At 43.4% G+C, this 26,894-nt stretch overlaps 1 protein-coding gene across 1 annotated transcript in view; it reads right to left on the reverse strand.

Annotated features, from left to right (window-relative positions):
• LOC130124425 (potassium voltage-gated channel subfamily H member 6-like) overlaps window positions 1-26,894 on the reverse strand; it is a 93,272-nt gene that overhangs the window by 39,511 nt on the left and 26,867 nt on the right. The window contains exons 3-7 of the mRNA XM_056293883.1: window positions 23,115-23,279; window positions 21,239-21,680; window positions 16,411-16,589; window positions 6,845-6,927; window positions 5,849-5,977 (exon numbers count right to left, since the gene is read on the reverse strand). Coding sequence (XP_056149858.1) covers window positions 5,849-5,977; window positions 6,845-6,927; window positions 16,411-16,589; window positions 21,239-21,680; window positions 23,115-23,279 — 998 coding nt within the window. The remainder of the gene's footprint in view (window positions 1-5,848; window positions 5,978-6,844; window positions 6,928-16,410; window positions 16,590-21,238; window positions 21,681-23,114; window positions 23,280-26,894) is intronic.

The raw sequence follows: 26,894 nt of genomic DNA on the forward strand, positions 1-26,894 counted from the left end.
TTGCAAACAAAAAAGGGCTCAGATCCTTGATGTAATCCCACCTCCACCTTGAACCCATCTGTCATTCCAACTGCACACCTCACCACTGTCACACTGCCCTCATACATATCCTGCACCACTCCTACATACTTCTCTGCCACTCCCGACTTCCTCATACAACACCACACCTCCTCTCTCGGCACCCTGTCATATGCTTTCTCTAAATCTACAAAGACACAATGCAACTCCTTCTGGTCTTCTCTACACTTCTTCATCTGTGGTGCTCTTTCGTGACACTGTTGTAGGGCACTGCTGATGTCAAAATGCTGCCAGCAACAGCAATTTAACTACGCTGTCATCGGCACGTATCCCCTCATTACTCACTTACACTTCGCCCACTGCCCCACAACGAAAATACCTCCCATGTAGCTCCGCTTGACCTACAGCAAAAATAACAGCGTGGGGGACACAGAGGAAGAGGCTTCCCCTTTGTTGTACGTGTTGCTTACACAATACAGTGAGGTAGCACAACAACAGTTGGTAGCTTAAACACAAACGCCAGTGAGTGAGCAAACTACGTATTTCAAACACCTGATTTAAACCGATACTGTTATATACTAAGTTCAGAACAAGATGACCTGTACCTATATTTACCCAAGAACATCATATTTAGATACTATTAACCAGGAATGTGTCATTTGATTTTAATATTACCATCAAAGAAGCGTGAATATAATTTCATACATCGGGTAAATCAAGTACGTCTCCACACAGAGCGTCTGTTGTGAGGAAGATCTACGTAGATTAAATAAAAACATGGTCAGTCAACAAAAGGTATGAGGGAACATCTCAAAGGGTGGGCTTATCCTCTCTTGTACAAAGATGCAAAATATATATATATAAAAAAAATGTAATGGCATGTTTCCTGAGCATCTATGTAAAATGGGATTCATGCAACTAGCAAGTTTTCAGGGATAACATGGAGCAAGGATTCAGATTATTACAGCCGCTCTTTTGAAAATGAGCAAGGAAATATCCTTTTCCTTCTACGCTCATTTCCAGGACAAGTTTCAGGATCGGTGAAAAGCCGGAGTCAAATAAACAATTATAATGATCTGATGGTTGTCGAGTTCAATATAATATCTACTGTAATTTAAGTATTTTTATAAAAAAAGAGGTGAAACTCATCTTTTTATCCAGTTTGTGTTGTCATAAATACTCAGCAGTAGGTCAAAATCCTAGGTCCTGGCCTCATGTGCAGGAAATAACTGATGTTGCAAAAAAAATGCTGTCATGTCTAAACATTTGCCCTCAGAGAGAGAGACTAACGTAAAAAAAAATCTGCTGTATGACCCTGTTAATTCAAAACACGCTTATGACCGTTGCCATTAAGTGTCATTCGGCCAATTATGTCATTTTTGATGCAAAGTTGGCATTGTGTGAGATGTGTACATCAGCTCGAGCGGCTCGGTCCCACTCGGGTTACTACAATAAAGACATCTCAAACAATGCCAGCTTTGAATTAAAAAAGACACAATTAAGGCGTCCAGGTGGCGTGGCGGTCTATTCTGTTGCCTACCAACACGGGGATTGCCGGTTCGAATCCCCGTGTTACCTCCAGCTTGGTCCGAGCCATCCCAGGCACTGCTCCACCCCCTCTACCGATCCAGGGAGGCCTGCAGACTATCACGTCTCCTCCAATATGTGGCGTTGCCAGCCCCTTCTTTTCACCTGACAGCGAGGAGTTTCACCAGGGGGACGTAGTGCGTGGGAGGATCACATTATTCCCCCCCAGTTACCCCTCCCCCCTTAACAGGAGCCCTGACCAACCGGAGGGGGTGCTAGCGCAGTGACCAGGACACATACCCACATCCGGCTTCCCACCCAAACACGGCCAATTGTGTCTGTAGGGACGCTCAACCAAGCCGGAGGTAACACAGGAATTCGAACCGCCAATCTCCATGTGGGTAGGCAACGGAATAGACCACCACACCACCCGAATGCCCTGACACGGTTTCGTTTCGTCTTATTTGTGCAGGTTTAGTGCTTTAACAGTGTGTTCTCCCTCGTGCCTCTCGGCTGTCCAATCGTGAAAATTAAGTGACGCTGTTGGTCACCTGATCCAGCAGCCCAATCATGTCAAACATGATCACTCACTCACTCAGTCAGTCAGTCAGTCAGTCAGTCAGTCAGCGACATTCGCGTTTGTCCTTCTTGGTTGCCCTTTATCTAATTTAATTTTATGAGGGTTATGAAGCCCTCCGTTCCAGGCTCCATGTGCTCCAACTTCTCTCAAAACCTCCAGCCCTGCCCACATCCTAAATAGCTTCTCATCCTTGGCAACCAAATACTATTTGCTTTGGTTGTGGTCTGTGAGACTGCATTGCTTCTAGGCTGTTTGTTTTTATTATTTTTATTATCATTGCATTGCAAGTTAATTGGTGTGTGTGATGAAAGGTAACGGTATGTTTCACTTAATGGGAGTTTTTTCAGAGCAGAACATTAGCTCAGATGATAGAAAGTAATTGTAAAAAAAAAAAAGAAAGGGACATTTATGAAGCTCCGTTGCTCTGTTTTTCCATGTAAGCTAGAAATGCCCTCTAGGCTCACCACCTGAATGAGGCACAGATACTACTCATACATTTACCAGCACAGGTGTGTGTGTGTGTGTGCATGTACTTATTACAGTTATAATTAGGCTTGGCTCATCCTCTTGATGAATGCAGCAGGTGCCTCCTACATGAACGTGCACGTGCGCACCCCCACACACATGCACAGCCACAAGCCATTTAGACCAACAACCTCAACAACTGCACTATAAAGCAAACCGAATACCTGCTATGGGAGGGTGGAGGGATGCAAGTAGAGGAGAGAAGGAAGGAGAACAGTGGAAAAGAGGTCAGGAAAAGCAGAAGGGGTGAAAGAGGTAGAAGAGTGAGGCAAAGAAGAAAGAGGGGATGGATAGAAGGAGAGCAGGACATGAAAGCAGATAACTCATGTAAGTTACATTTCCTATATCAGCAATTTGTGTGTGTGTGTGTGTGTGTCTAGTGTTGATGGAATGAGAGCAGTGCTCAAATTGGACCCTTGTGGTTTGCAGGGAATCCCTGCACCCCCCCCCACACACACACACATGGTACTGTGGGCCCATAATGATAACTACAGTAGAAGAGGGTGGGTGTTATTTCAGAAATCTACTGGATGCCTTTGCTGTCTCTGTTCCCTCTCAGATGCTGAACATTTTCATGTTGGGAGAGGGCTTGTGACTGAAAGGTCATTGGTTTAAATCTGCAATCTGACTGAGATACTCTGGGCATAGAAATAGAATGAGCAATGTTCTTCCCATCCGAGACCCAAAAGCACTGCTTCCAAGGTTGCTTAAAGGAGGGAATTTTACCAACAACTACTCCAATGAGGCTGCTCATGGGCTAGCAGCTAAAAGCCGGTGCTGTGCAGCTCTCAGATTTGAATTGTTATGCAATAAAAAGACTCAGGAAATCTTCACTGGATGAACAGGTACAATATGTATATTCGGTACCGATTCATCCAGTGAAGAGTATATGTGTATATATGACATATATGAAATTCAAGTCAGGAGTGAAGTATTTCCTAAATCGGCCACTTGCATAGAGGTAGAAAATGTGCAATGACTTCACAGCAGTATTATAAGCGCTGGAATAACCTGCAGCCATTCTGACTACATCTGTTGCCCTGTCCAACAACACTGGCTGATTCTGTCAATGCACGTTGACAAATCCTCATTTATTATAAATGGAGATGGCCTCCAGCTTTTCACCGTGGGGAAAACTTTTGGGTAGGCTGTCATCTCTAAAACACACAAACACACTTGCATGCATGCATGGGTAAGCAGTCACTTGCCCATACTGTCAGTTCTGGGTAGGGGAAAGACAAATGCATTGAACGGTGAGAGGTAAGAAGTGGCTAGTCTGGTTTACAGCAGTTGGATGGAATATAAATTGTGTGGATGTAAATCTAAGAGTAGGAGACAGATGTGCTTTTCTGGCTTTACACTGCCTAAAGGCTGGCCCACACTACAAGATAATTCAGTCGAATTTGGTTCCAGGTCCTCCCTTCCAACTAGTCCACACTGACGGTTCTAAAGATTATCTTGCCCGATTCTCCTGTGGTGTGATTTTTTTTTGGGGGGGGGATCCCCCCCTTTTCTCCCCAATTGTATCCGGCCAATTACCCCACTCTTTCGAGCCATCCCGGTCGCTGCTCCATCCCCTCTGCCGATCCGGGGATGGTTGCAGACTACCACATATCTTCTCCGATACACGTGGAGTCACCAGCTGCTTCTTTTCACCTGACAGTGAGGAGTTTTGCCTGGGGAATGTAGCAAGTGGGAGGATCACACTTTTCTCCTCAGTTCCTCCTCCCCCCGAACAGGTGCCCCAACTGACCAGAGGAGGTGCTAGTGCAGCGACCAGGACACATACCCACATCTGGCTTCCCACCTGCAGAAACAGCCAACTGTGTCTGTAGGGATGCCCGACCACGCCAGAGGCAACACGGGGATTCGAACTGGGATCCCCATGTTGACAGGCAATGGAATAGACTGCTAAGCTACCCGGACACCCAGCGGGATGTTTGTTGTATTTTACTTTCCCTGATCTGCTTGGAAGTCCATCATGGCGGCACCGATTTCAAGTCGCAAATATAAAACATGTTCAATATTTACGATCTGATCTGATCCGATCCAATATCCTGTATTGTTGGGGGGGAGCCCCAAAGAACGCCAAGGACACAGTCTGTGGATTGTCATGTGTGAAAGTACAACAGCTAATTGGGAGCCAAGCTGACTGAAGCGGCAAATATCAAAAACACAACAACAGTCATGGCGGCATCTGTGAAAGCCACGTTTAATTGTGAGAGATTTTGAGTTGGGACCATGGTTGATCGCTGTTAATTGTGGTAAGTGTGTGTGTTCTCCACACACCAGAGGACAAAAAAACTTGTGAAATTTATCATTATATGTCGTTATGTGTGGGGTCTCTCGCATTTTCAACATATGTTAAAATTTGAACACTCTTGTGGCGTGGGCCAGGCTTTGCTGCGGAAGGATTTACCCCATATGAATCCTTCCATGGGCCCTTGATGAATGATGATGGATAGCAGCTCTGATTTGGGGTGTGGTATCACTGCTATTGTGAAGGTTCAACGGCCTTTTACACGACACCGATGCAAGCATGCACAAATGCAATCAGGGAAACATAAAAACATACGAAAACACACACTTGCACTCACACATGTGTTGTTCATGAGTCAGCATTAATCCAAACTGCCCCAAAGGGCAGAGGTTGACCCACAGCTCATTACAGAGACAGGACTTGCAAGGGCTCTGAAACTTGGACAGCCCAGAATTTCCCTCGAGACTACACTGAACTGGAGACATACTGTAAAGTTATCAAGTAAGAAGAATGCTAAATTGGGATCGATACTACTGCCATTCAGCGATTAGTAAGTAGTCGGATGAAGCAACAGCAAAACTCTCCATTTCAACAAGTTCTGAGAAAATTCGCTGATATTTTATTTGTGCAATGATTAGGCGCAAGGTGGCAGCTCACCCTGGCAGGTGGCCTCCCCGTCCTGTCCCATCCTGAGCAGGGTTAGAAAGACTAGTGAAGAACAACATCAGCCCTTTACTGCCCCTGGCTGGACAGAACAAATGCTGCATTCGCAGAAGAAAACTCCTTGCAACAGGGCAAACCCATCCCTTTCTGTTCTTGTTTAGATAGGGATGTTTGTCTAACATCTGCCTCCCTCCCTTCACCCCCCCCTCCTTTTCTGCTCTCCTCTGTCCCTGTGTCCTCTCCTCTCCCCTTTTCCTTACTTGGGTGACACTAACCTCAGTGACTCTCTCAGTAACATGGTGAGTTCTGTCTATCAGTTTGCACGGAGCCAGGATGTCTCTTTCCCCGGGTTGCAGAGCCACATAGGGATCTGTCTTTGGCTCCAGCAAGCTCTGAGTCAACTGCTGCACCTGCAGGAAATACAGACGTACAAATGCACGTGTGCGCACACACACACACACACACAAACACACACACACACACACACACACACACACACACACACACACACACACACACACACACACACACACACATGCACGTGTGCAGTCAGAATCTCTGAAATCTGATAAATTAAATGGGTATAAAACATCTCATTTCTTTTCAAAAATGTTAATCGCTGCACTGATGCAATTATGACAAGTTATGACATTTCAAGAGGTCAGTGGGTTTTGAATTTGAGAAAGATTAGATTCAAAGGCTGAGCATGGATCCAGCTAGCAAACCTCTTAATGACAATGATATGGCAGAGGGATCAATTTTAAATCTGCTCTACAATATTATTATTATTATTTATTAGTAGTATTAATAATGATAATAATATTTGTAAACATTTAGTGTTTTGCACAGCACTTTTCTAACCAAACAATGGATAAAAGTGCCACAGTAAATTTGCTATACTTCAAGATATGAGTCACGGGGGTGCCTAGGTAGCCAAATGGTAATGGTGCATGCCACAGAATCACAACGTCCCCGGTTAGATTCCAGCCAGTGACCTTTGTTGCATGTTATACCCATCGCTCTCTCCCACTTCACTATCCTCTATCCAATAAAGGTAAACATGCCAAAAAAATAATCTTAAAAAAAAAGTCATAAAAGTTGCAATATGCTATATGATGTAAGCATTGAGAAAATACTGGGCGATATATACTAAATAATTAACAATTTAGAAATTTTGAGCATATCTATTCTGTATTTATGGAACTCTTTTCTCTGTGTGTGTGTGTGTGTGTGTGTGTGTGTGATATATGTGCGTGTGTGTTTTTTTTTACCTGGCTAAGGTTGCGGCTGCATACTACATCTGTGTCTGATGTCCCACCAGGTATGCTGGTCTTCCTACTTGTTACCATACCACCTGAAAAAGTAAAAAGAAATGAGGGAAGATGAGAGGATTATTCATTCATCCATTCACTCATTCATTCATTCTCCATACCAGCTTTATACAGATCAGAGCTGCAGGAAGCGGTCACCAGTCCATCACAGGGCCAACAAACACACAATCACTTTCAGTAAACTCCCATTGATAACTATGGACATTGTAAGAGTCAAATTCACCTACCATGCACAGGAAAACCACACATACACACAGAGAACAAACAAACCCCACACAGAATGGACAGGACTGAACCCACGGCCCTCATGGCCGTGAGTCAAACGTATTAGTTAATCACTGTGGTATCTACGGTGTGGTTCGAGTGGGACTTATTCTCTGTATTTAAATCACACATAGAAAAAAAAAATCTCGTGATGAGAGCAGCTGTCCCTGAAGACTGGTGACGCTGGATCACTACACCTGCCTTTTGTTCCATTTAACAGTAGTTTAAGAATCTATTTGCTAAGGAAAGGAAATAGCAGCTGCAAAGGGATGAAATCGAAGACGGCGCCGTACTATGGCGACTTCTACAAGCTGCTCTTGCTCTGTTGTTTCTAAGAAAACACGTCTTTTGCCTTAAAGAATAGAATAGAATATTCTTTATTAGTCATTTTGTACATACATACAAATGAAATTTACTCTCTGCATTTAATCCATCCTAGCTGTGTAGCTAGGAGTGGCAGGCAGCCGCCGTGCAGCGCCCAGGAAAACTTTGCCGGTTTTTAGCCTTATCTCTATCTATCCGAATGTGGGATATAGTGTGAAAAACGTCTGCAGTTGTTGCCCATGTTCTGTGTCTCAGGGACGTAGTTGCAAAATCTGTTCTTCTTTCGGCACCGGTGTCGTAATTTGACGGGTCAGTGACGTAGCTGGTGACAAGGAAGAACTGCAGGCAAGTTCAGCTATGATTTCTAGTCTCCACCTCCGAGGGCGGAGACTAGAATATATATATATTGACTTATACAGGCAACATAAGAGGCAATAATGTGCAATGGTGCAGAGAATGTAAACCAAGGGGAAATGGGGTCAAGTTACAGTTGCTCACATCCTAGAAGACAAAATACATATAAGCACAAGTGAAATTATAAGAAAAATAGAAAAGCAAGAAAGGTTTAAAAAATATGCGCATTATATAATATATAATACAGATAGAAAAATAAGAAATATGTAAAAATATTAAAGAATGTACAGTAATGCAATTCTCATACAATATAAATATACAACAAAGCATTGTGCAGTTGAAATATTGCACAGTTAGAAATGTAAAATTATTGCACTGTTAAGTCAGTATTGCACATTTGAAAATGTAAATCATAAATTAAGGGGTTATGAAGCCACTGACAGGGGTGAAATAAGTCCAAAGGGCCAGTTGCTCAGTATTTTTATTTTTCCTCAGCCACTTTGCTAGACTTCACATTACATCACTTTGGAAAACGAGACTGGTGCTTCACAGCGGCTTCTTGTTTGGATGGTTTTGGGACTGCTGCAATGTTTGGAAGAAGAGCAGGCTGAGGGAGCAGGAGTGATAGCATTCGCACTTTGTAGGCAAGGGCGGATCCCGTCTTCGTGCAATGACAAGTTCAACAAGGCACATGCCGAAGTTGTACGTGTGAGGTTCGTAAACGATCTTCACAACCCGTTGTTTTGTCCCCCCATGGCAACAAAATTTTCCTTTGCGACGCACCTGAAATGACAGAAAAGATATTCAGGGAAACGTAACAGATGAAGACTTGGATGAACTTGTGCTCAGTCATATTTTCATTTAAAATAGCGAGGGTGAAGTGTTCAGTTTATTTACAAAATTAAAAAAGGGAAACAACTTGGGACATAGGTGACAATGTAAATTGTCCACATTGATGTCTACATTGAGAGCAAGGGTCATAGTAATTGTTACTATATAGAAAAAATACCAACAAAATATGTGTTTCTACCTTTGCTGTTAGTGGCAGGGTCCTCTTCACAATATTTTCATTGTGCTCCAAAACAGCAAGGTGCCCTCCTTCCCTCATGTCCATGTAGGAGAAATGTTGTCTCTTGTACTTTAACATTGCAGAATGGAAAACTTCCAATGGACCTGTATAATGTAAAAAAAAAAAAAGTTTTCAGAAATGCAATTTCTACAACAATCTTCTTCTTCTTTCAGCTTGTTCCCCGTTTCTCAGGGGTCGCCACAGCAGATTGTACAGTTTTCATCGGTACCCTGTGAGGGCACAGCACCAATGGTGGCCGATGGATTTCTACAACAATGTTGCTTTCAACAAGTGACTGATGCAAAGTACAATGGCCTGGCTCCCATACAATGCTGCTGGCTTCCATAATGATGGACTAACAATGGCAACCTACAATAAAAAAAAAATGCATGTCATACTGTAAGATAATGTAGCAATTCATATGTGACAGGGGAGACCCCTCCCCAATACTCTAAAAGTTTTCAGTCACAAATTAGCATACTATAATGTCCACCCAACCCCCAGCAATTAATAGGCAAGCGAACAAAAGCCGCATGAGAATTGCATGGACAGCCGTACATCCATTCATTTGTAGATGAAGCAGTAGGTAACAAAAGGCCAGGAAGCTACCTGCAAATCACCTATTTTTCACGATCACCATTCCAACCATCAGCGACACATTGAAATGCTGGTATTCACATAAAACTGTGTGGCAAGGGCTTCCAAACTGGCCCGAAATAATGACAAATATATAGAAGTAGCAGGCTCAATTATTGCAACAAAATATTTATTAGTGCTTTAGTAGTGCACAGAATACAAATGGCACTAAGAAGCCAGGACCAAAGACGTCTACTGATTGATGCTGCATGTATGTCCACAAGCATTCAGCTACAGTTGCATGCTGCATTTATGTCTACATGCATTCAGCTACTTATGCATGCTGCATGTATGTCTACAGGCATTCAGATACTGTTGCATGCTGCATGTATGTCTACAGGCATTCAGATACTGTTGCATGCTGCATGTATGTCTACATGCATTCAGCTACTGTTGCAGGTATGTGTGCAGCGGTACAGCCTTACTACTAGGCCTACTGTAAGAATGTCAACCCAACCACACATCAAATTTTGCTCAGAGCTCAAAAAAAAGTTTCAGTTAGCATTAGTTTCTAAAGTTATAGCCAAGTCTTACCTCTGGAACAAGCCCACCTTAACTGTGGGCTGAAGCAGCAACAGGTTGTGTTTCTGTCCCACAGCTGGTCACACTGCCTATGTCAGTAGAAGCAGAGACAGTTTGTTCTTCAATCTACAGTGACAGTAAAATTAACTATGATTATCAGTTATACCTGCAAACCATCTCAGTACTAAATAGAGCAGACACAATATGTAACTTTGAATGTTATGCATTCAATGTAACTAACTTTAACTAAAAACGGCTTACCTCTATTCGATCTCACTTCTCTGGGGTTTCTTCATCACCATGGCCAATACTGCTTCCAAAAAGTGTGGGCACAGCAAATGTCTTCAGCAATTTCTTGATGCTTCCTCCCATCAACTCTGACCATATGTCACTGTTATATATATATGATCCTGTGATTCAAGTAAATTCTTTAATGATGATTGCTTATGGCATGAAACAGGCTTGTACTGTCTATTAAAGAATTTACTTGACTCACTGGATTATTTTGCTCCTTATTTGTTGCGCACTTTCCATACTGTTGAGTGTTTTATTTAACGAAGTTATATATGATTTAAATGTCATAAAAAATTTATACAGTAAGACACATTGTGATTGTGATTAATTGAGGACCGTAAAAGTAGTGTGGGATTATATTACGCAGTATGAGATGCGACTGATTCAAGTTGATACTTGCACATTAGTTTCTGTTATGGGTAAGTATCAATACTCGTACTGGTATTAGACGACCAATATTAGTTTCATTATAGCCTGATACATGGTAGCAAGGTTTACAATGGTGCAATGCGTTAGATATCCAATAACTAAAGATACCCTGCATGCACCGCAGTGCTTCTCTCCTGAGTGCCAGCTGGTGCAGAGTAAACCACAGTAAACAAAAATAATATTCCAGTGCACACCAGGATACTAGGATTGACATTATGTTATTAATGGATTATATTAAAATGAAAGGAGTGAAATCCGTGTTTCGCATGTTGCTTCATCAGATTCGCCGTGTTTTATTGATAGATTACATTAAAATGAAAGTAGTGAACTACGCATTTCAACTCCATTAATGAAATAGTGTCAATCCTAGTATCCTGGTGTGCGATGGAATACATTTTTTTCAGGTTACAGGTTCGATATTGTTAGCTAGCGCCCACAGTTATAGACATGTATATATCTAATAGGCTAACACCGGTCACTCACCAAGACACCTGCCCAGTTCTCCACTGGTCCTCCTCACACCACAACTCAAATTCTCCCCTCTGACCGTGATTTCTTCCAACCCTGGTCTGTTCCTGGTCTCCTGGATGCCGAGAAGGCTCATAATTATTACCTCCACTGCAGGAGTCGCCAACCCGTCGATTGTGATTGACAAGTCGATCTTGGAAGCATTCTAAGTTGACCGTGAGAGGTTTTCAAAATCAGAGAAAAAAACCTCATCCATCCATTATCCAAACTGCTTATCCTGCTCTCAGGGTCGCAGGATGCCGGAGCCGATAACGTCGAAATGTTTTTGTTTATTCATTAGTATTTATTTTAATTTCAAATGCGCCCTGTGTGAGCCCTGTGTGTGGTGATGGTGGTCAAGGGGTGGGGAAGGGGTATATATGTATCTGGCCAATCAAATACAGTTTCTAGGTGAACGGCTGACAAATTACATCCCTGACTCCTGCCTTAACTAGCTCAGGCACTTCTTGTTACGCTCATGAGCTATCAAGCTAATGATACACGATGGCGGAGGCACAACGGAAAAAGCAAAAAACGTATCATTTTCACATAGAATGGGAACACGACTTTCTGTTCACCATAGTAAAGGACAAAACGAGTTGCCTGATTTGTCACCAGCCTGTAGCGCATGCAAAAAAGGGCAATGTGGAGCGGCACCACAACACCATCCACCCCAAGGTTTAAAGACACCTACCCACTATAGAGCACACAGTCAGTTTTGACCAAACCAACAGCTAAAAGTAAGGCTGCAACAGAGGCATCCTTCCACGTCAGCTATCTTTTGGCTAAACATAAGAAACCGTTCACCAATGGAGAGCCATACAAGGAGGCAATGGTCGTTACCGCCAAGACGTTATTCAAAGAATTCGAGAACAAAGACAACATTAAAAATGCTTTTGGAAGTGTGCCATTTGGCTCAGCCACTGTGACGGGAAGGGTGGAGTCGTTATCGGAGGACATGAATCAACAAGTGCTCAAGGATTTATCACTTTGTCAGTGCTTTTTGCTGCAATTTGACGAATCCCAGGATATGACAGACACAGCACAGCTGATGGTGTTTGTTCGCATGGCTTTTAAGGATTCAACTACTAAGGAGGCTTGTCTCACCCTTTTACCATTAAAAGGGAGGACAAGAGGTGAGGACATTTACAATGAGTTTAAACATTATGGTCCTGATAACAGCATTCCCATTCGTAAGCTGGTAGCGACCACTACAGATGGGGCCCTGGCAATGTGTGGGCTGCATTCCGGCTTCGTTGCACTGTGCCGTCGTGATCCTGATTTCCCCAAGTTTGTGAACTACCACTGTGTGATCCATCAGCAAGCACTGGCTAGTAAAGTAGCGGACTTGTCTCATGTCATGACAGTTGTCGTTATGATTTTTGATTTGAGTCGTGCAGAAGGACTTTAAACAGGACCGCCTGTTTAAATCTTTATTAGATGAGCTTGATGCCACATATGGTGACTTGATTCTCCACGCTGGCGTAAGGTGGTTGAGTCACGGGAAAGTACTGCAGTGATTTGTTGACTTGCTGCCCGAGATGAAATCATTTCTGGAGTCACGAAATGAGGAGCACGAGGAACTGTCTGATGATGCATGGCTGCTAGACTGCTGCTAGACACATGCATGGCTGCATGGCTGCTAGACACTGACACAACAGCAAAACTGAACGAGCTCAACTATGAGCTTCAGGGGAAAGACAAAGATGTGGCACACATGATCAGCACTGTCAATGCCTTTAAGGTCAAGGTGAGTGTGTGGGCCTCTCAGCTGAGGAATGGAAGGCTGGTGCACTTCCTAAACCAAGAGAAAATGTCACAAAACATCGGACACAAAGATGCTTTTGTCCCGCAAGAATTCTGCCCCCACCTGGAGAAACTGGCATCTGAATTCAATGGACATTTTCAGGAGTTAAACATAGGGGAGGTTGTTGCATTTATCTCAAACCCTTTCCTCCCCATTGAGATTGAGGAGGTGTCCGCGAAATTCCAACAAGTATTTGCTTTACCAGTCAGAGTTGACATGGAGATAATTGATTTGCAAAACGACATCGAGTTGAAAGCCAGATCAAGAGACAGCGACTTTTGGGGTCTCGTAAACACTGAAGAGTTCCCCCTCCTTTCCTCTTACACACTTAAGGTGAAGGCCTACTTTGGATCAACATGTCTCTGTGAGGAGATGGCCTTTTCACAGATGAAAATAATCAAGTCAAAGAGCAGGTCCTGTCTAACTAACAGACATCTCACAGACAGTGTCAGACTTGCTGTATCAAATGATGACCAGACTACAGAGCACTTGCTGACAGTGTGCAATCGCAGCCATCACATTGAATGTGTTTGTGTGTGTGTGTGTGTGGGGGGGTCTCATCCACAGCCATCAGAGTGAGTATTGCCAGTTTGAATATGATCTGTTGTAGGCTATTGTTTACAGAAGGATATGATCTGTGTTATATGTTGTTTAAAAGGGAAAGTGAAACAGTGCTGCACATGATTGGCTTAGATGAGTAACTGACTGATTGTTCAGGTTATTATGAATGGTGAATGAGTGACAGGCCTGTGGAAATATTGAAAAATTTTAATATGACTGTCGTCATGAAATTTTGAATGATAGTCGTACTTACTTCTGATTATACTATTTGTATGATTAAATTAATACTTTGCCTGTTGTCATAATTATATTATAATTGGCTTGTGATCTTGGTGGGAGACAAATGTTTGATAGGGGCTTTGAAACTAAATTGGCTTATGACTGACAGGTGACAAGATAAAGTGTCAGCGTGGAACTACTTTGTGGGCTTGTATTTTTTTCGTCATTTTTTGCAAGTGGTAGATCTTGGTTTACGTTTGGACTTGGGATGTGATCTTGGGCTTGAAAAGGTTGGTGACGACTGCTCTGCAGTGTCAGAACTAGCATTGAGATCCATTAATTTCTTAGTGTTCAACTTGATTGCTCTCCCCTATGTTATATCATTTTTGGATTGGCTTTTTTAGACACGGAAGTAAACTTCTCCCACAAAAATGACTCCAGAAGTCACTGTAGTGTCTATATAAGCGTGTTTTTTATGAAAATCTAATTCCTATATCGTTTTCCTACACTTTGATTCACTGGGGTCTCCAACCTGCAAACCAGTTATTTAGACCCTGGTTGTTTATCGTGCTGAAACAGAATGTGATTTATTTCCTGGTTCTAAAGTGAAAATGTGACTAATGAGATATGCTTAATGGATGAAAATTAAATATTATGAGAGCATTGGAAATGACGACTCATTATACTGTATGTGTAATAATTCTAGTATATACAATAGATAGAGAAAATATCATCTTTGACTGTTTCAAATATTAATTGCAGAAATTGCAGGTTGCATGACGATCATGTCCGAGTAATTAAATTAACATAATTTATGCATCACCAATAACTGTAATTACCTAACTACACTCACTGAGCACTTTATTAGGAACACTATACTAAAAGTGGGTAGGGCCTCCCTTTGCTCTCAAAATAGCCTCAGTTCTTCATGGCATGGTTTCCATGAGATGTTGGAAACATTCCTTTGAGATTCCGGTCCATGTTGATATGATTGCATCGAGCAATTTCTGCAGATTTGTGCGCTGCACATTCATACTGCGAATCTCCCATTCCACCACATTCCAGAGGTTGTTGGATTCAGATCTAGTGACTGGTAAGGCCACTGAAGAACATTAACTCATTGGCATGTTCATGAAACCAGTTTGAGACAACTTTGCTTTTTGGCATGATACATTATTGTCCTGGAAGTAGCCATAAGAAGATGGGTAAAATTGTGGCCATGAAGGGATGCACATGGTCAGCAACAATACTTAAAGAGGCCGTGGCATTCAAGCGATGATTGATTGGTACTAATGAGCCCAAAGTGTGCCAAGAAAACATTCTCCACACAATTACACCACTCCCCATAGCCTGGACTGTTGACACAACGCAGGGTGTGTCCATGGTTTCATGCTATTGGCACCAAATTCTGACCCTACCATCTGTGTGCCTCAGCAGAAATTGAGCTTCATCAAACCAGGCTGCCTTTTTCAGTCTTCAACTGTCCAGTTTTGATGAGCCTGTGCCCGCTGGAGCCTCAGCTTTCTGTCCTTGGCTGACAGAAGTGGAACCTGACATGTTCTTCTGCTGTTTTAGCCCATCCGCCTCAAGGTTCAACATGTTGTGCATTCAGAGATGCTTTTCTGCTCACCACAATTGTACAGAATGGTTATCGGAGTTACCGTAGCCTTTCAGTCAGCTCCAATCAGTCTGGCCATTCTCCGTTGACCTCTCTCATCAATACGATGTTTCAGTCCACAGAGCTGCCTCTCAGTGGATGTTTTTCACACCATTCTTAGTAAACTCTATAGACTGTTGTGTGTGAATATCCCAGAAGATCAACAGTTACAGAAATACTCAAACCAGCCAGTCTGGCACCAACAATCATACCACGGTCGAAATCACAGAGATCACATTTTTCCCCCCATTCTGATGGTTAATGTGAACATTAACAGAAGATCTTGACCCGTATCGGCATGATTTTATGCATTGCACTGCTGCCACATGATTGCATGAATAAGTAGATGTACAGGTATTCCTAATAAAGTGCTCAGTAAGTGGATATCTGTTATTATCATTCCATTCATTCTTCTTCTTTTTTTAATTGTAAAAAGATCAAAATTACTGCGAGGCTGCAACTATACTTGACATGGTCTAGAAATGCTTTAAAAAGATACACTTGTTAGATCTTATAAATTTGCTTTAACTACCTTCATATTATCCTCAAAACAAAGCAAAGCTTAATGGTGGGTCCTATATTACTGTTCAATGCAACAAGTTGAGTAAAATTCTTAATCAATGTGGTAGATGTAGATTCTTTTTAAACACCATTTTTATTTCAAAAGAAATGCATCAACTGCTGCATTAGCTGTCCAATGTTGCATGAAACTGATGCAATAAATTATGCAGTAAAACTCATCTGTGAGCATTTTTAGGGGCTCAAGGATGATGGTTGTGCATTGTTGTAAAGTTTAAAAATTGTTTGCAGAGAGCGAAGAGGGAGCTGGTGTCTCTCACTGGGAGAAGGAGAGTCTCTCTTACCGGTACAGCTGTGTCGTGTTTGCAGCCTCCGCTCCCGGTAACTCTGGCCACTCTTCACGTCATCCACAGAGGAGGCGTGTTTCAGACTCCTGCAGCTCTCATACAGCATGTTGGTGGAAGGGTTACTGCGGAACGGGCAGTCATCTCCCTCCACCTCCGCTCCCCTCCCTCCTCTTTCTCTCCTGGACAAAATTAACAGAGAAATACATTTTTTAAAAAGTCAGTTATGCAATGCATTGTTTAGGCAAAGTCACTGTTACTGATTTCTTTACAATCATTAGAATCATTAACAGAAAATGACACAAAACCAAAAACAGCGCACTGTGAATTCATTTACTCTCGAATCAAAATACAAACACAATAAAAGCAGACAGTCTGTACTAAATACAGGACTGTTGTCTGACTATACAGCGGCTTAGGAAACTGTTTATTCATTTGATGTTAATTAATGGCCGACACGGTGGCCCAGTGGTTAGCACTGTGCCTCACAGCAAGAAGGTCCTGGGTTTGAACCCCAGGCCTTCCGAGGTCCTTTCTGTGTGGAGTTTGCATGTTCTCCCCGTGTCTGCGTGGGTTTCCTCCAGGTGCTCTGGTTTCCTCCCTCCATCAAAAAGACATGCATGTTAGGGTTAATACTCCTGTCTGGGCGCCTGAGCAAGGCAATGGAAAGAAGAACTGGAGTTGGTCCTGCAGCTGCCCACTGCTCCTATACAATAGGATGGGTTAAATGCAGAAGACATATTTTATTGTAACCTGTACAATGACAAAATAAAGTGGCTTTCTGGCTTAAAGTGATGGTGGTCATGGATCACACCTGCTTAATCCCTGCCCGGGAAACCGCCCCTGAAAGTCCTGTAGTCTGTCTGGCGTTTAAGCTTTCATTTGTTTAACACTACACAAGCTGATTTCACTAAATAGTTCCCCCCTCTGTGATCAAAACTGTACCGATCAGTGGAAATCAGTTGTGATCATGTTTGGTAGATTTAGATCTGCCACCCATGTCTCTCCATGCAACATTGTTGACAACAGCTAATCTAGTTTCAAGCAAAGCAAGGAGTCTGTCTCTTAACCAAACACAAGGGGGAGCTATTCATGCACTGTTGAGCTTTCTGGGAACAGGAGCATTAGCTTTCCTACTGGCATTATGTAGGGGTGTAAAGAGTCCCAAAATTCACAAGTGGACTTGAATTCCAATTTTGAGGGCACTATTCCGTTAAATTTTTGATTATTTTTGCGCCATACTGACTCTTGAACAATAGAGAAAAACATGTCTTTCATTCTTTGTTTGTTAAGAATGACAACGTCTTGATGCATGCTCAGTAATCCAGGTAGGAAAAAAAAATAATCCAGGTAAGGAAATCGATAAAGAATGACTAGACTTTAAACATAAAAAGCACTGAAGGATCGATTTGTCTAAAACATCCCCATGTCAATGTTTTTTTTATAGCCCAAAATCACAAGGTAGTCCCCTAAAGGCTTTACAATCAGTACGTCCACCACATAATATGGATGTAAATCCATGGCAATGAACATTCAGAGTGCTTTTATCACAAGTAAATCAGAATCAGAATTAGAAGGGAATTAATTCCCTGTTAAACTCTGTATCTTTTCTTTTTACAAGATGAATTACTTTGTGGAGTCTGAACAGATATATACAGTCATGTTTGTTCAAAATATCTTGACGCATGCTCAGTAACCCAGGTGTGGAATCCCAGAGAAGTTGAACCAGTTCATCTGGACCCGGGTTTAGCGGGAGAAACGTTTCATCACTCATCTATGTGTCTTCTTCAGTCTCGGCTGACTGCAGGTATCCCCACCCTAACAATACATACAGTGGCATAATGACTGAAACTGGTGCTCTAACACCGGTTTCGTATGCAGATTGCCGTGACCATTAATTAGAGTTACGACAGCCACATGTACCATTCACAGAGGTTTGGGGAATAGCTGCAATCACACCGTTGTAAAATGGTGATGGATGTACTCTTGTGGTAGCGTAGTGGTTTCAAGAGCAAGGTGATAGATTGTCTGAAGCAGAACAGGACAATGCTATTGACAGAATATTGTACCACTGATTATACCCAGAGGAAGCTACACCTAGTCTTTATGGCTTCCCTCAGATACATAAACCTATAACATCTATTTTAAGTTTCTGGCACCTATTCTTAATCCGTTGGTAGGCAGTAATGAACATCACACCCAGAACACTATGGATTTTATGGATAAGGTGAAAGACGTCATCATGGAGGTGGATGAACGATGGTGTCTTATGATGTCAAGTCTCTCTCCACATGCGTTCCTGTTGCTGAGCAGTGGAAGTGGTCTGTATGAAATTACAGGAAGACCCCATTCTTTGCAATAGGACCACCCTTAACACTGACCAAGTGTGTCTGCTCCTGAAACTGTCTTCAGTCCACACACTTCACATACAGGGGGCAGTACTGTAGGTGGAGGCATGGGTGCGCTATGGGTTCCCCAGTTTCACCTGTAGTGGCCAACTTGTGTATGGAGGAAGTAAAAAAGAGGGCTATGAAGCCGTATCCAGGGAAACCCCCTAGACATTGGTTCAGATTTGTGGATGACACCTGGGTTACAATTAAATCTCAGGATGTACCATGTTTCACCGACCACATTAACTCTGTGGACAACCACATCAAGTTCACCAGGAAGGATGTGGAAAAATGACAGGTTAGCCTTCTTAAGACTGTGAAATAGCAATTGGGGATGGGGGGCAACTGAAAGTCCGTGTGTACCGTAAACCAACACATACTGATCAGTGCTTAAGGTTTGACTCTCATCATCCACTGGAGCACAAACTAGGAGTCATCAGGACGCTGTAACACCGAGTTGACAACGACCCCACCGACACAGCGGCCGGGGAAGGGGAGAAAACCAGGGCCTGTTAATGTGGGCTGAGTGTGGTTATCCTAACTGGGCGTTTGTCAAAGCCAGGAAGATGCCTAAACAGTGCACCAGCCGATCGAAAAGAGGAGAAGGACAACAGCTGCCTAACTATAAACCAGTGGTGATTCCATATGTGGCGGGAGTGTCAGAAAAGTTGCGTATTGGTTGCTTTTAAATCCCAAAACATGCTACACCCGAAACTGGTCTAACCCCAAGGATCGGGTCCCCCGGCACAAACAGAGCAATACAGTGTACGCTGTTAAGTGCCAGGAGGATTGCTGTGACTTGTACATAGGGGAAACAAAACAGACGCTGGCCAAGAGGATGGCACAACACAGGAGAGCTAACACGTCAGGCCAGGACTCCACAGTCTACACCCCATCTACAGGCCAGTGGCCACTCTTTCAGGGATGAGGATGTGCACATCCTTGATAGGGAGGAACCCTGGTCTGAACGGGGAGTCAAAGAAGCCGTCTGTGTGAAGAGGGAATGACCATCTCTGAACTGTGTGTGTGTGTGTGTGTGTGTGTGTGTGGGGGGGGGGGCTAAGAGTACATCTGTCACCATCTTACAATGCTGTGATTGCAAACATTCCCCAATCTTCGGTGACTAGCACACATGGCCACTGTAACTCTAGTTAATGGTCACTGTAATCTGCATATTTAATTTAAATGTCCCGTTTCTAAGGTTTGGGATACCTGCAGTCAACTGAGACTGACAAAGTCACTTAGAATGACGACAAGTTTCTTCCACTACACCTTCAACACCAGCCTGCAGACTTTTGGGGAGAGAGCCTTTAGTGTAGCAGCCCCACCCTTTCGAACTCTATTCCAGCAGAGATCTACAACGCCGCTTCTTTGGACAATTTTAAAAGACTACTGAAAACCTACCTTTTTACTAAGGCCTATGGTCTGTAGTCTTTTGATCGTTGTTTTAATCTTTTCTTTTTTTTCTTATCTAGTGTAAAGCATCCTTGGGTTCCTTGAAAGGCGCTATACAAAACTAAGTTCTTGTTGTTGTTAAGTCCAACTGATTAAAATGTTCCTGGGTGCCATGTTTGCTGTGCTGCCAGTTGCAGGTGTGCACATGGGTGTGACACAGACGGTAAACTATTTTCTTTTGTTTGGTCAGTGACATGAACGTTGTGTCTGTCATAACTGACAGGGAAAACAAAATATTGCCACACCACAGACTTAAAAAAAAATATGGGGATTTATTTTCAAGCCTTGTCTCCGTTTCTAAGTTGTAATTTCTTTACTTAGTTCCCTCTCCTGTTTGTGTCACGCTCACTCTTCCCGCAAACTGACACCGACAACCTCACTTGTCCAACAGGTGAAATGACGGAATTGAGAGAAGTGTGCGTGCACGTCCGTGTGAGTGTATACATTGTGTGTATGTGCGTGAATGAGAGAGAGAAGCTCAGACAAAGAAAGAAAGAAAGAAAACCGCTTTACTCTGTCATTGTATTGTTACAATGTTCTTACAATGAATGTGTCTTCTGCATCTAAGCCATCCTATTGTATAGGAGCAGGGGGCAGCTGCAGCACCCGGGGACCACCTCCAGTTGTTCTTTCCATTGCCTTGCTCAGGGGCACAGGCAGGCGTATTAACCCTAACATGCATGTCTTTTTGAAGGTGAGAGGAAACCGGAGCACCTGGAGGAAACCGATACAGACACGGGGAGAACATGCAAACTCCACACAGAAAGGACCTGGGACGGCCTGGGGTTCGAACCCAGGACCTTCTTGCTGTGAGGCAACAGTGCTGACTACTGGGCCACCATGCTGTGAGGACTATCAACACAGCTTTTCATTTTGAACCACTGAAACGGATGCTTATTTTTTCAACTGTCCATTGACTCAGAGTCATTACACTCCTTGCAATCTATAATAAATATTGATAGGAATTTAAAGAGAATAATCACCTGGGTGAAGAATGGGAGAAGGCAAGGGGGAGTGTCAGTGTCGGGGGAGCTGAGGCCGGGGCTGGGGGCAGGTCCGCATGGAGGTCCCTCCCTCCATTTCCTCTTGTATCCACAAATAGCTCTGCTCTTTGATCCCCTGACACATCTTTAACCCTGCACACCTCTCTGGTTTCGTTGCTACCTCGCCTGGCCTCCATCAGGCCTGCCGTCTCCCCCCCTCCGAACTTGTCCTCCCCATCCTCCTGGTCCCATAGCAGCAATTCGGCTCCCGCCCCCTCCAGCCGCTGTCTTTCAGGGAGGGACAGGAGTTTGTCCAGGGCTACCGACTCATGTCCAAGGGGAGGCAGGTCAGCCCGAGTACCTCCCAACTCAGAGTCCTCTGACAAGGGGTCGGCCCCACAGCTCAGTGAGCGGAGCAGGAGACGCAGTTGCCGCCGCCGAGCTGACGGAGTAAGAGAGAGAGAGAGAGAGAGAGAGAGAGAGAGAGAGAGAGAGAGAGAGAGAGAGAGAGAGAGAGAGAGAGAGAGAGAGAGAGAGAGAGAGAGCGGGAGACAGTCTTAATTTTAGATATTACAAGAAAAATAAGTTCATGACATAATGTAACCAAATACACATTTCTTATTTATTAGTTCAAATGCAACTCGGAAAAATGAAGGCAAGTCATGACAATTTACACCATCGCCTCTCTGGGAGCTAGCTAGTTGTCTCCAATAGGTTTACATTGGACCTGCATTATAGCTCTTTGTCAGTAAGTTGGAGGGTGCAGATTTGCTCAGATTGACTGGGAGTCCATTGAGCTGAAATGTTAAAATTGTTTACTGCAAAGAACGCAGATGTTCCCACATAAACTTCAAATTAGTAATCATTAGAACTCATAGTAACTGGTATCCTACAACTAACTCGTGTGAACACCGTTTCAAGTGTGGCAGCACGAGCATAACAGCTAACTGACACCGATTGGTTGTAATGCTCATGAATGTACAGCTGGTCTCATCAAGACAATGCACTGCGACATATGAGGCAATGGGCTTGTACAGTAACGTATGTAAATGCTTTTACATTTACAGCTGCTTTATTGTCCTTTCAAATCAACAAAACGACTCTCTTAGCAAAGCCACAAGTTGTAGTAATGAATCTCTCTCTCTCATGTCTCTCTCAGTCAGGCAATATATGAGATGACGCTATATGGCAATGTCATAAACTCAGGAATATTAATTTGCAGACACTGAAATGTCAGTTTTTAAACACAAATTAAGAGAAATGGGTGCCTCTGATTACTGCAGCAATTTCCCCAATTGTATATCGCTTCATAATTATGTAGATGATATTGAAAAAAAATTACTGGTGTAAATTTGGGGGTTACTCTATGATTTCTATGGTACCTTCTCCACAGAGTTAAAGTCATTCAGTACTCCTGTGCGAAACAGAATGGACGGTGGCTGACTGAGCGTTACCTTGCTTCTTTCAGAAGTGCCTTGATTTACACTTAATAAGTACTACGTAAAGCACCAGACCCCGAACTGTTCTGGTGGAGCTGCTTAGTGGTCAGGAGTTTAATGTTTGTGTTAACACTGGAGGAAGTGGTATGAGTGTTAAGCGTGTGTAAATCAGCGTTGCCTCTGCAGCAATTATGCAGGCTGCTGCTGCGAGCAAGAGTGTGTTCTGAGTCAACTTGTGTGGTAAGAAAGCAGCTGAACACGAGACACGGAAATAAGCCGGGTTGCAATAGGATTATCACATTTTTCTCCAGTCATGTCTGTAAGAATCAGAAGCGTGGTATGCAGCTGAATATCAGCAGGTCACTGAATAGCAATATCTGTTTGTTTTTTTAAGTATGCATGTACCTCCACTAACCGTACGGAGCTTTATAACATACCCAGGGTCAGCCAGGGGAGATGCAGCACATGGTTGAGCTCTCTGACTGGGGAGCTGTTGACTGGCTTGGGGTCAGTGGGAAGCTCAAAGTTTAGAATGAACATAATGACCAACCCGTCTTCATTTTTCACTGGAACCACATCTATCACGCATTGGAAACATACCCCTGGTGAGAGAGAGAGAGAGAGAGAGAGACAGAGAGAGACAGAGAGAGAATGAAGGGAAAAGGGAGAGTAAAAAGTTATTTGCCGTGCTATTTGTTTTCCAACACCTCTCAGGGGAAATATGTAATGCAGTAAATTGTTTACCTGCAATTCTGTATTTCTCCTCTAGAGGGAGTCACAAAGCAGAAGATGACATACTGGGATAGCTACTGGGACAGCATTCATACTGCACATGCGTTCAATATACCGGTGATACTTAACGACGTGCCATGGAAAGCCATGTGTATTCAGGCTTTCTTTGCCACCCAACACTACACCTGCTGGTTTCAGTGCTCAACACACCTTCAACCAGACAGAGCTTCACTAGGACTGTCTAGGACCGGTTTCATCAGGATTTCACTCGGAAGGACTACCTAGTGAAATTAGCTGCTGTGATGTTGGGTTGGAAAGAAAACTTGCATACACATGGCTCTCCACGGCACATGGTAGAGTATCACTGCTGCAGACCCTGACATCCTCACCTATCATCACTTCAAGCCAATACATTTATACAAGGGCCGGTCTCAATGGGTTTTAAACCCCAAGCCCTCCCAGTGTTGGCACAGATAAGCCTTCAGAGTTATAATGAGACAAATAAGAAGGATTTGGCCCCTGTACAGTAGGGTCATTGGGAGGATAACGGGGAGTAGCAGGTCTTTTACTAAAAAATATACTCTATCTTGTTAAGTGGAGAACTGATATAAAATGTGTTCGGGTAAAACAAAATATGGGACCTGTAACACTTCATTTCACAGTCTTATTCCAGTGTTAAGACACACTGAAACAGCAGACACTTGGGTTAACAACAGTACTCACACACAAAAGTATTGCACATAGCAATTCACTGCACGTAATTAATCTAAAAATGTAAGGAGAGAGCACAGAAGGATAATTATTTGTACTTACACATTTTTACTAAATTCACATTTTCTTAAATACTGGGTATATTCTTTGTGAATATCACCACTGGGAAAAATGTTGATATGCCAAGTCCTGAAGCATTTTCCTGAGTACATACATGAGACATTTGCTTAACTTTCCTGTTAAATCCAAAAACAGCTAATCAGTTATTAGTCGATATCGTCCCTCAATGGAGGACAAGCAAAGCAGCCTGTTAGTGAAAGTACACCCTCTGGCATAAAATACACTTCAGTTAGTGAATACAAGGGTGCGTACGATGTAAAAAAACCAAAACAAAACAAAACAAAACAAAAAACATTATGTGGTTCTGAAAGTGCCTAACTGGATTTACTCTCTCAAATGCAACTGCTACATCTTTGTCACCGCTCACATCTCCGCCCCTGTCTTAACAGGAAGGTGGATTGCCTCGTTTCCCCCTAAAATTATGCTTCATGGGTAGATAAGGCATGATGGGGTACCCTTAACACAAAAGACTTATACATAATGGCTGGGGTTCAAGTATGTAAAAGTGTGTGTGCTGCTTGTGAAGGACAGAGGGAGGACAGGGACTGGTGTTAGGGTTAGGTTAAGGGCCAGGCTGGATTAGCGTAGCTACATGCTAACCCATTCTACCTTAATAACGCTATCAAACTGGCTCCTACTGGACGACCATCTGCTACTAAAGACATGGACACTGTAATCCACACACACACACACACACACACACACACACACACACACACACACACACACACACACGTGCACAAGGTATATGTAATGTACATTTACTCAAACGCACAGACACACACACAAACTTATGAAATACTTGGGCAGGTTTCCAACTTTATAATCTACACACAGTAAACTCATTTTCAGACGTAATGACCACCTGCACCTACTGCACCAACCGAGAGATGCTTCACCGCACCATTCTGTGCAACCTCAACCAACACAAACTGAATTACAATTGAATAACTGTTAAGTACACCAGATTTATTGAGTATCAATGTCTGTGTTTTTCTATCAAAAACTCCCACAAACTGTTGAAAAAGGTCTCTTACTACTGAAGTCAGCTGTTGTATACCGCTCCATCTACACTGTCCGATATGGAAAGACATTCTGTCTCGGCGGCGTATACTGTGCAACACAATGCATGAATTATTAATACAACAGCATTTCTGGAGACTATGTTCAGGCTTTATTACTCACTATTTAGAGGAGAAAGATGGGAAAGAAGGAGGAGGATGATGTGCCGGGTCGATGCCTGGCAAGGACATGGTGTGCTCCCCGGCACATCTAAACCGAATCCTATGATTACCAGGACTCGCGGCGGGGTAAGGTAAATCGCATTTTATATTTTTATGACAGATATGTTTCCCCTTAAATCAAACCGATGTATGTATTTACACAAATGCGGCGCTCCAGTCCGGAGAAAATGATCGCTTGTTTCCTTGTGTTTGTATGTAAGTATGGGGAGAAGTATGGTGGGACACTTCTCTCACAGTGTGAAGAAAAAGTGAGGGAGAAAAGTGTGCGTAAGTGTGCGAGGATGTGTTTGTGTGTGTTGAGGTCATGCTGAAAGACGGCGCCCGTCTTTAGGGACACCGAGAGAAACCGGATCAGGGTTTTCACAAGAGCATAAATATCATATCAGCCAAAGGAAATGATTACAAAAGGATTAGAGCGCAGTGGGGGGAAGAGAAAAAAAAAGATTATCCATCCCTCACAACGCCTTTGCCTCCTGCTACTTTCCCTCTCCCTCTCTCCATAGCTCTCCGCTCGTCTTTTCTGACTTCACCTTTCCCTGGCTGTCATCCTCTCTGAATCCCCCCCCCCTTCCTCTCTCTCTCTGCCCGACTGCTATCCTCCTCTCTCTTACTCACTCAATTTCTATTTTCTGTCAAGTTTTGTGCCTTATCGTTCCTCTTTTCCTTCCTCCTCATTTCCCTCTTTCCTCTCCCCGTCATCACACCCTGATATTTCAAGTATCAGACAGCAGATGTGGACTCATCCATTTAGCTCACTGACTGCTTGTGTTAATTTTTTGATTTGATTTTGAGATTTCTGCTCGGCATTTAACCCATCCTAGCTGTGTAGCTAGGAGCAGGGGGCAGCCGCTGTGCAGCAGCACCCGGGGACCAACTCCAGCTTGTCTTGCCATGCCTCGGTCGGGGGCACAGGCAGGAGTATTAACCCTAACAGGCGTGTCTTTTTGAGGGTGGGGGAAACGGGAGCACCCAGAGGAAACCCACCGCAGACACGGGGAGAACATGCAAACTCCACACAGAGGACGACCTGGGATGACCCCCAAGGTCGGACAACCCCGGGATTCAAACCCAGGACCTTCTTGTGGTGAGGCGACGGTGCTAACCACTGGGCCACTATGCCGTCCAAATTAGTTAATTTAAATTAGTTAATAATCAATTAGTGAAGACACACCAAACGTCTGTGCTGGAACCGCAGCATTGCAGCGGTTGGCAACAGAACGAACAAATCACGTCTAGACGAATCAATTTTAAGTTCCGTACATACCGAATCGCAAATGGTGGACGGTGAATGTCCTGACTTGGAGTGGACTGCTGGAGACGGCAGGCTCAAAACCCTGAATGTATTAAAACGCCAGTAAACAGACAAAACTCTTATGAAATAAGCTTTTCTGACAACACTTTCAGAGCTGG

This window comes from Lampris incognitus, chromosome 14 (genome assembly GCF_029633865.1).
Source record: "Lampris incognitus isolate fLamInc1 chromosome 14, fLamInc1.hap2, whole genome shotgun sequence".
Classification (NCBI taxonomy): domain Eukaryota; kingdom Metazoa; phylum Chordata; class Actinopteri; order Lampriformes; family Lampridae; genus Lampris; species Lampris incognitus.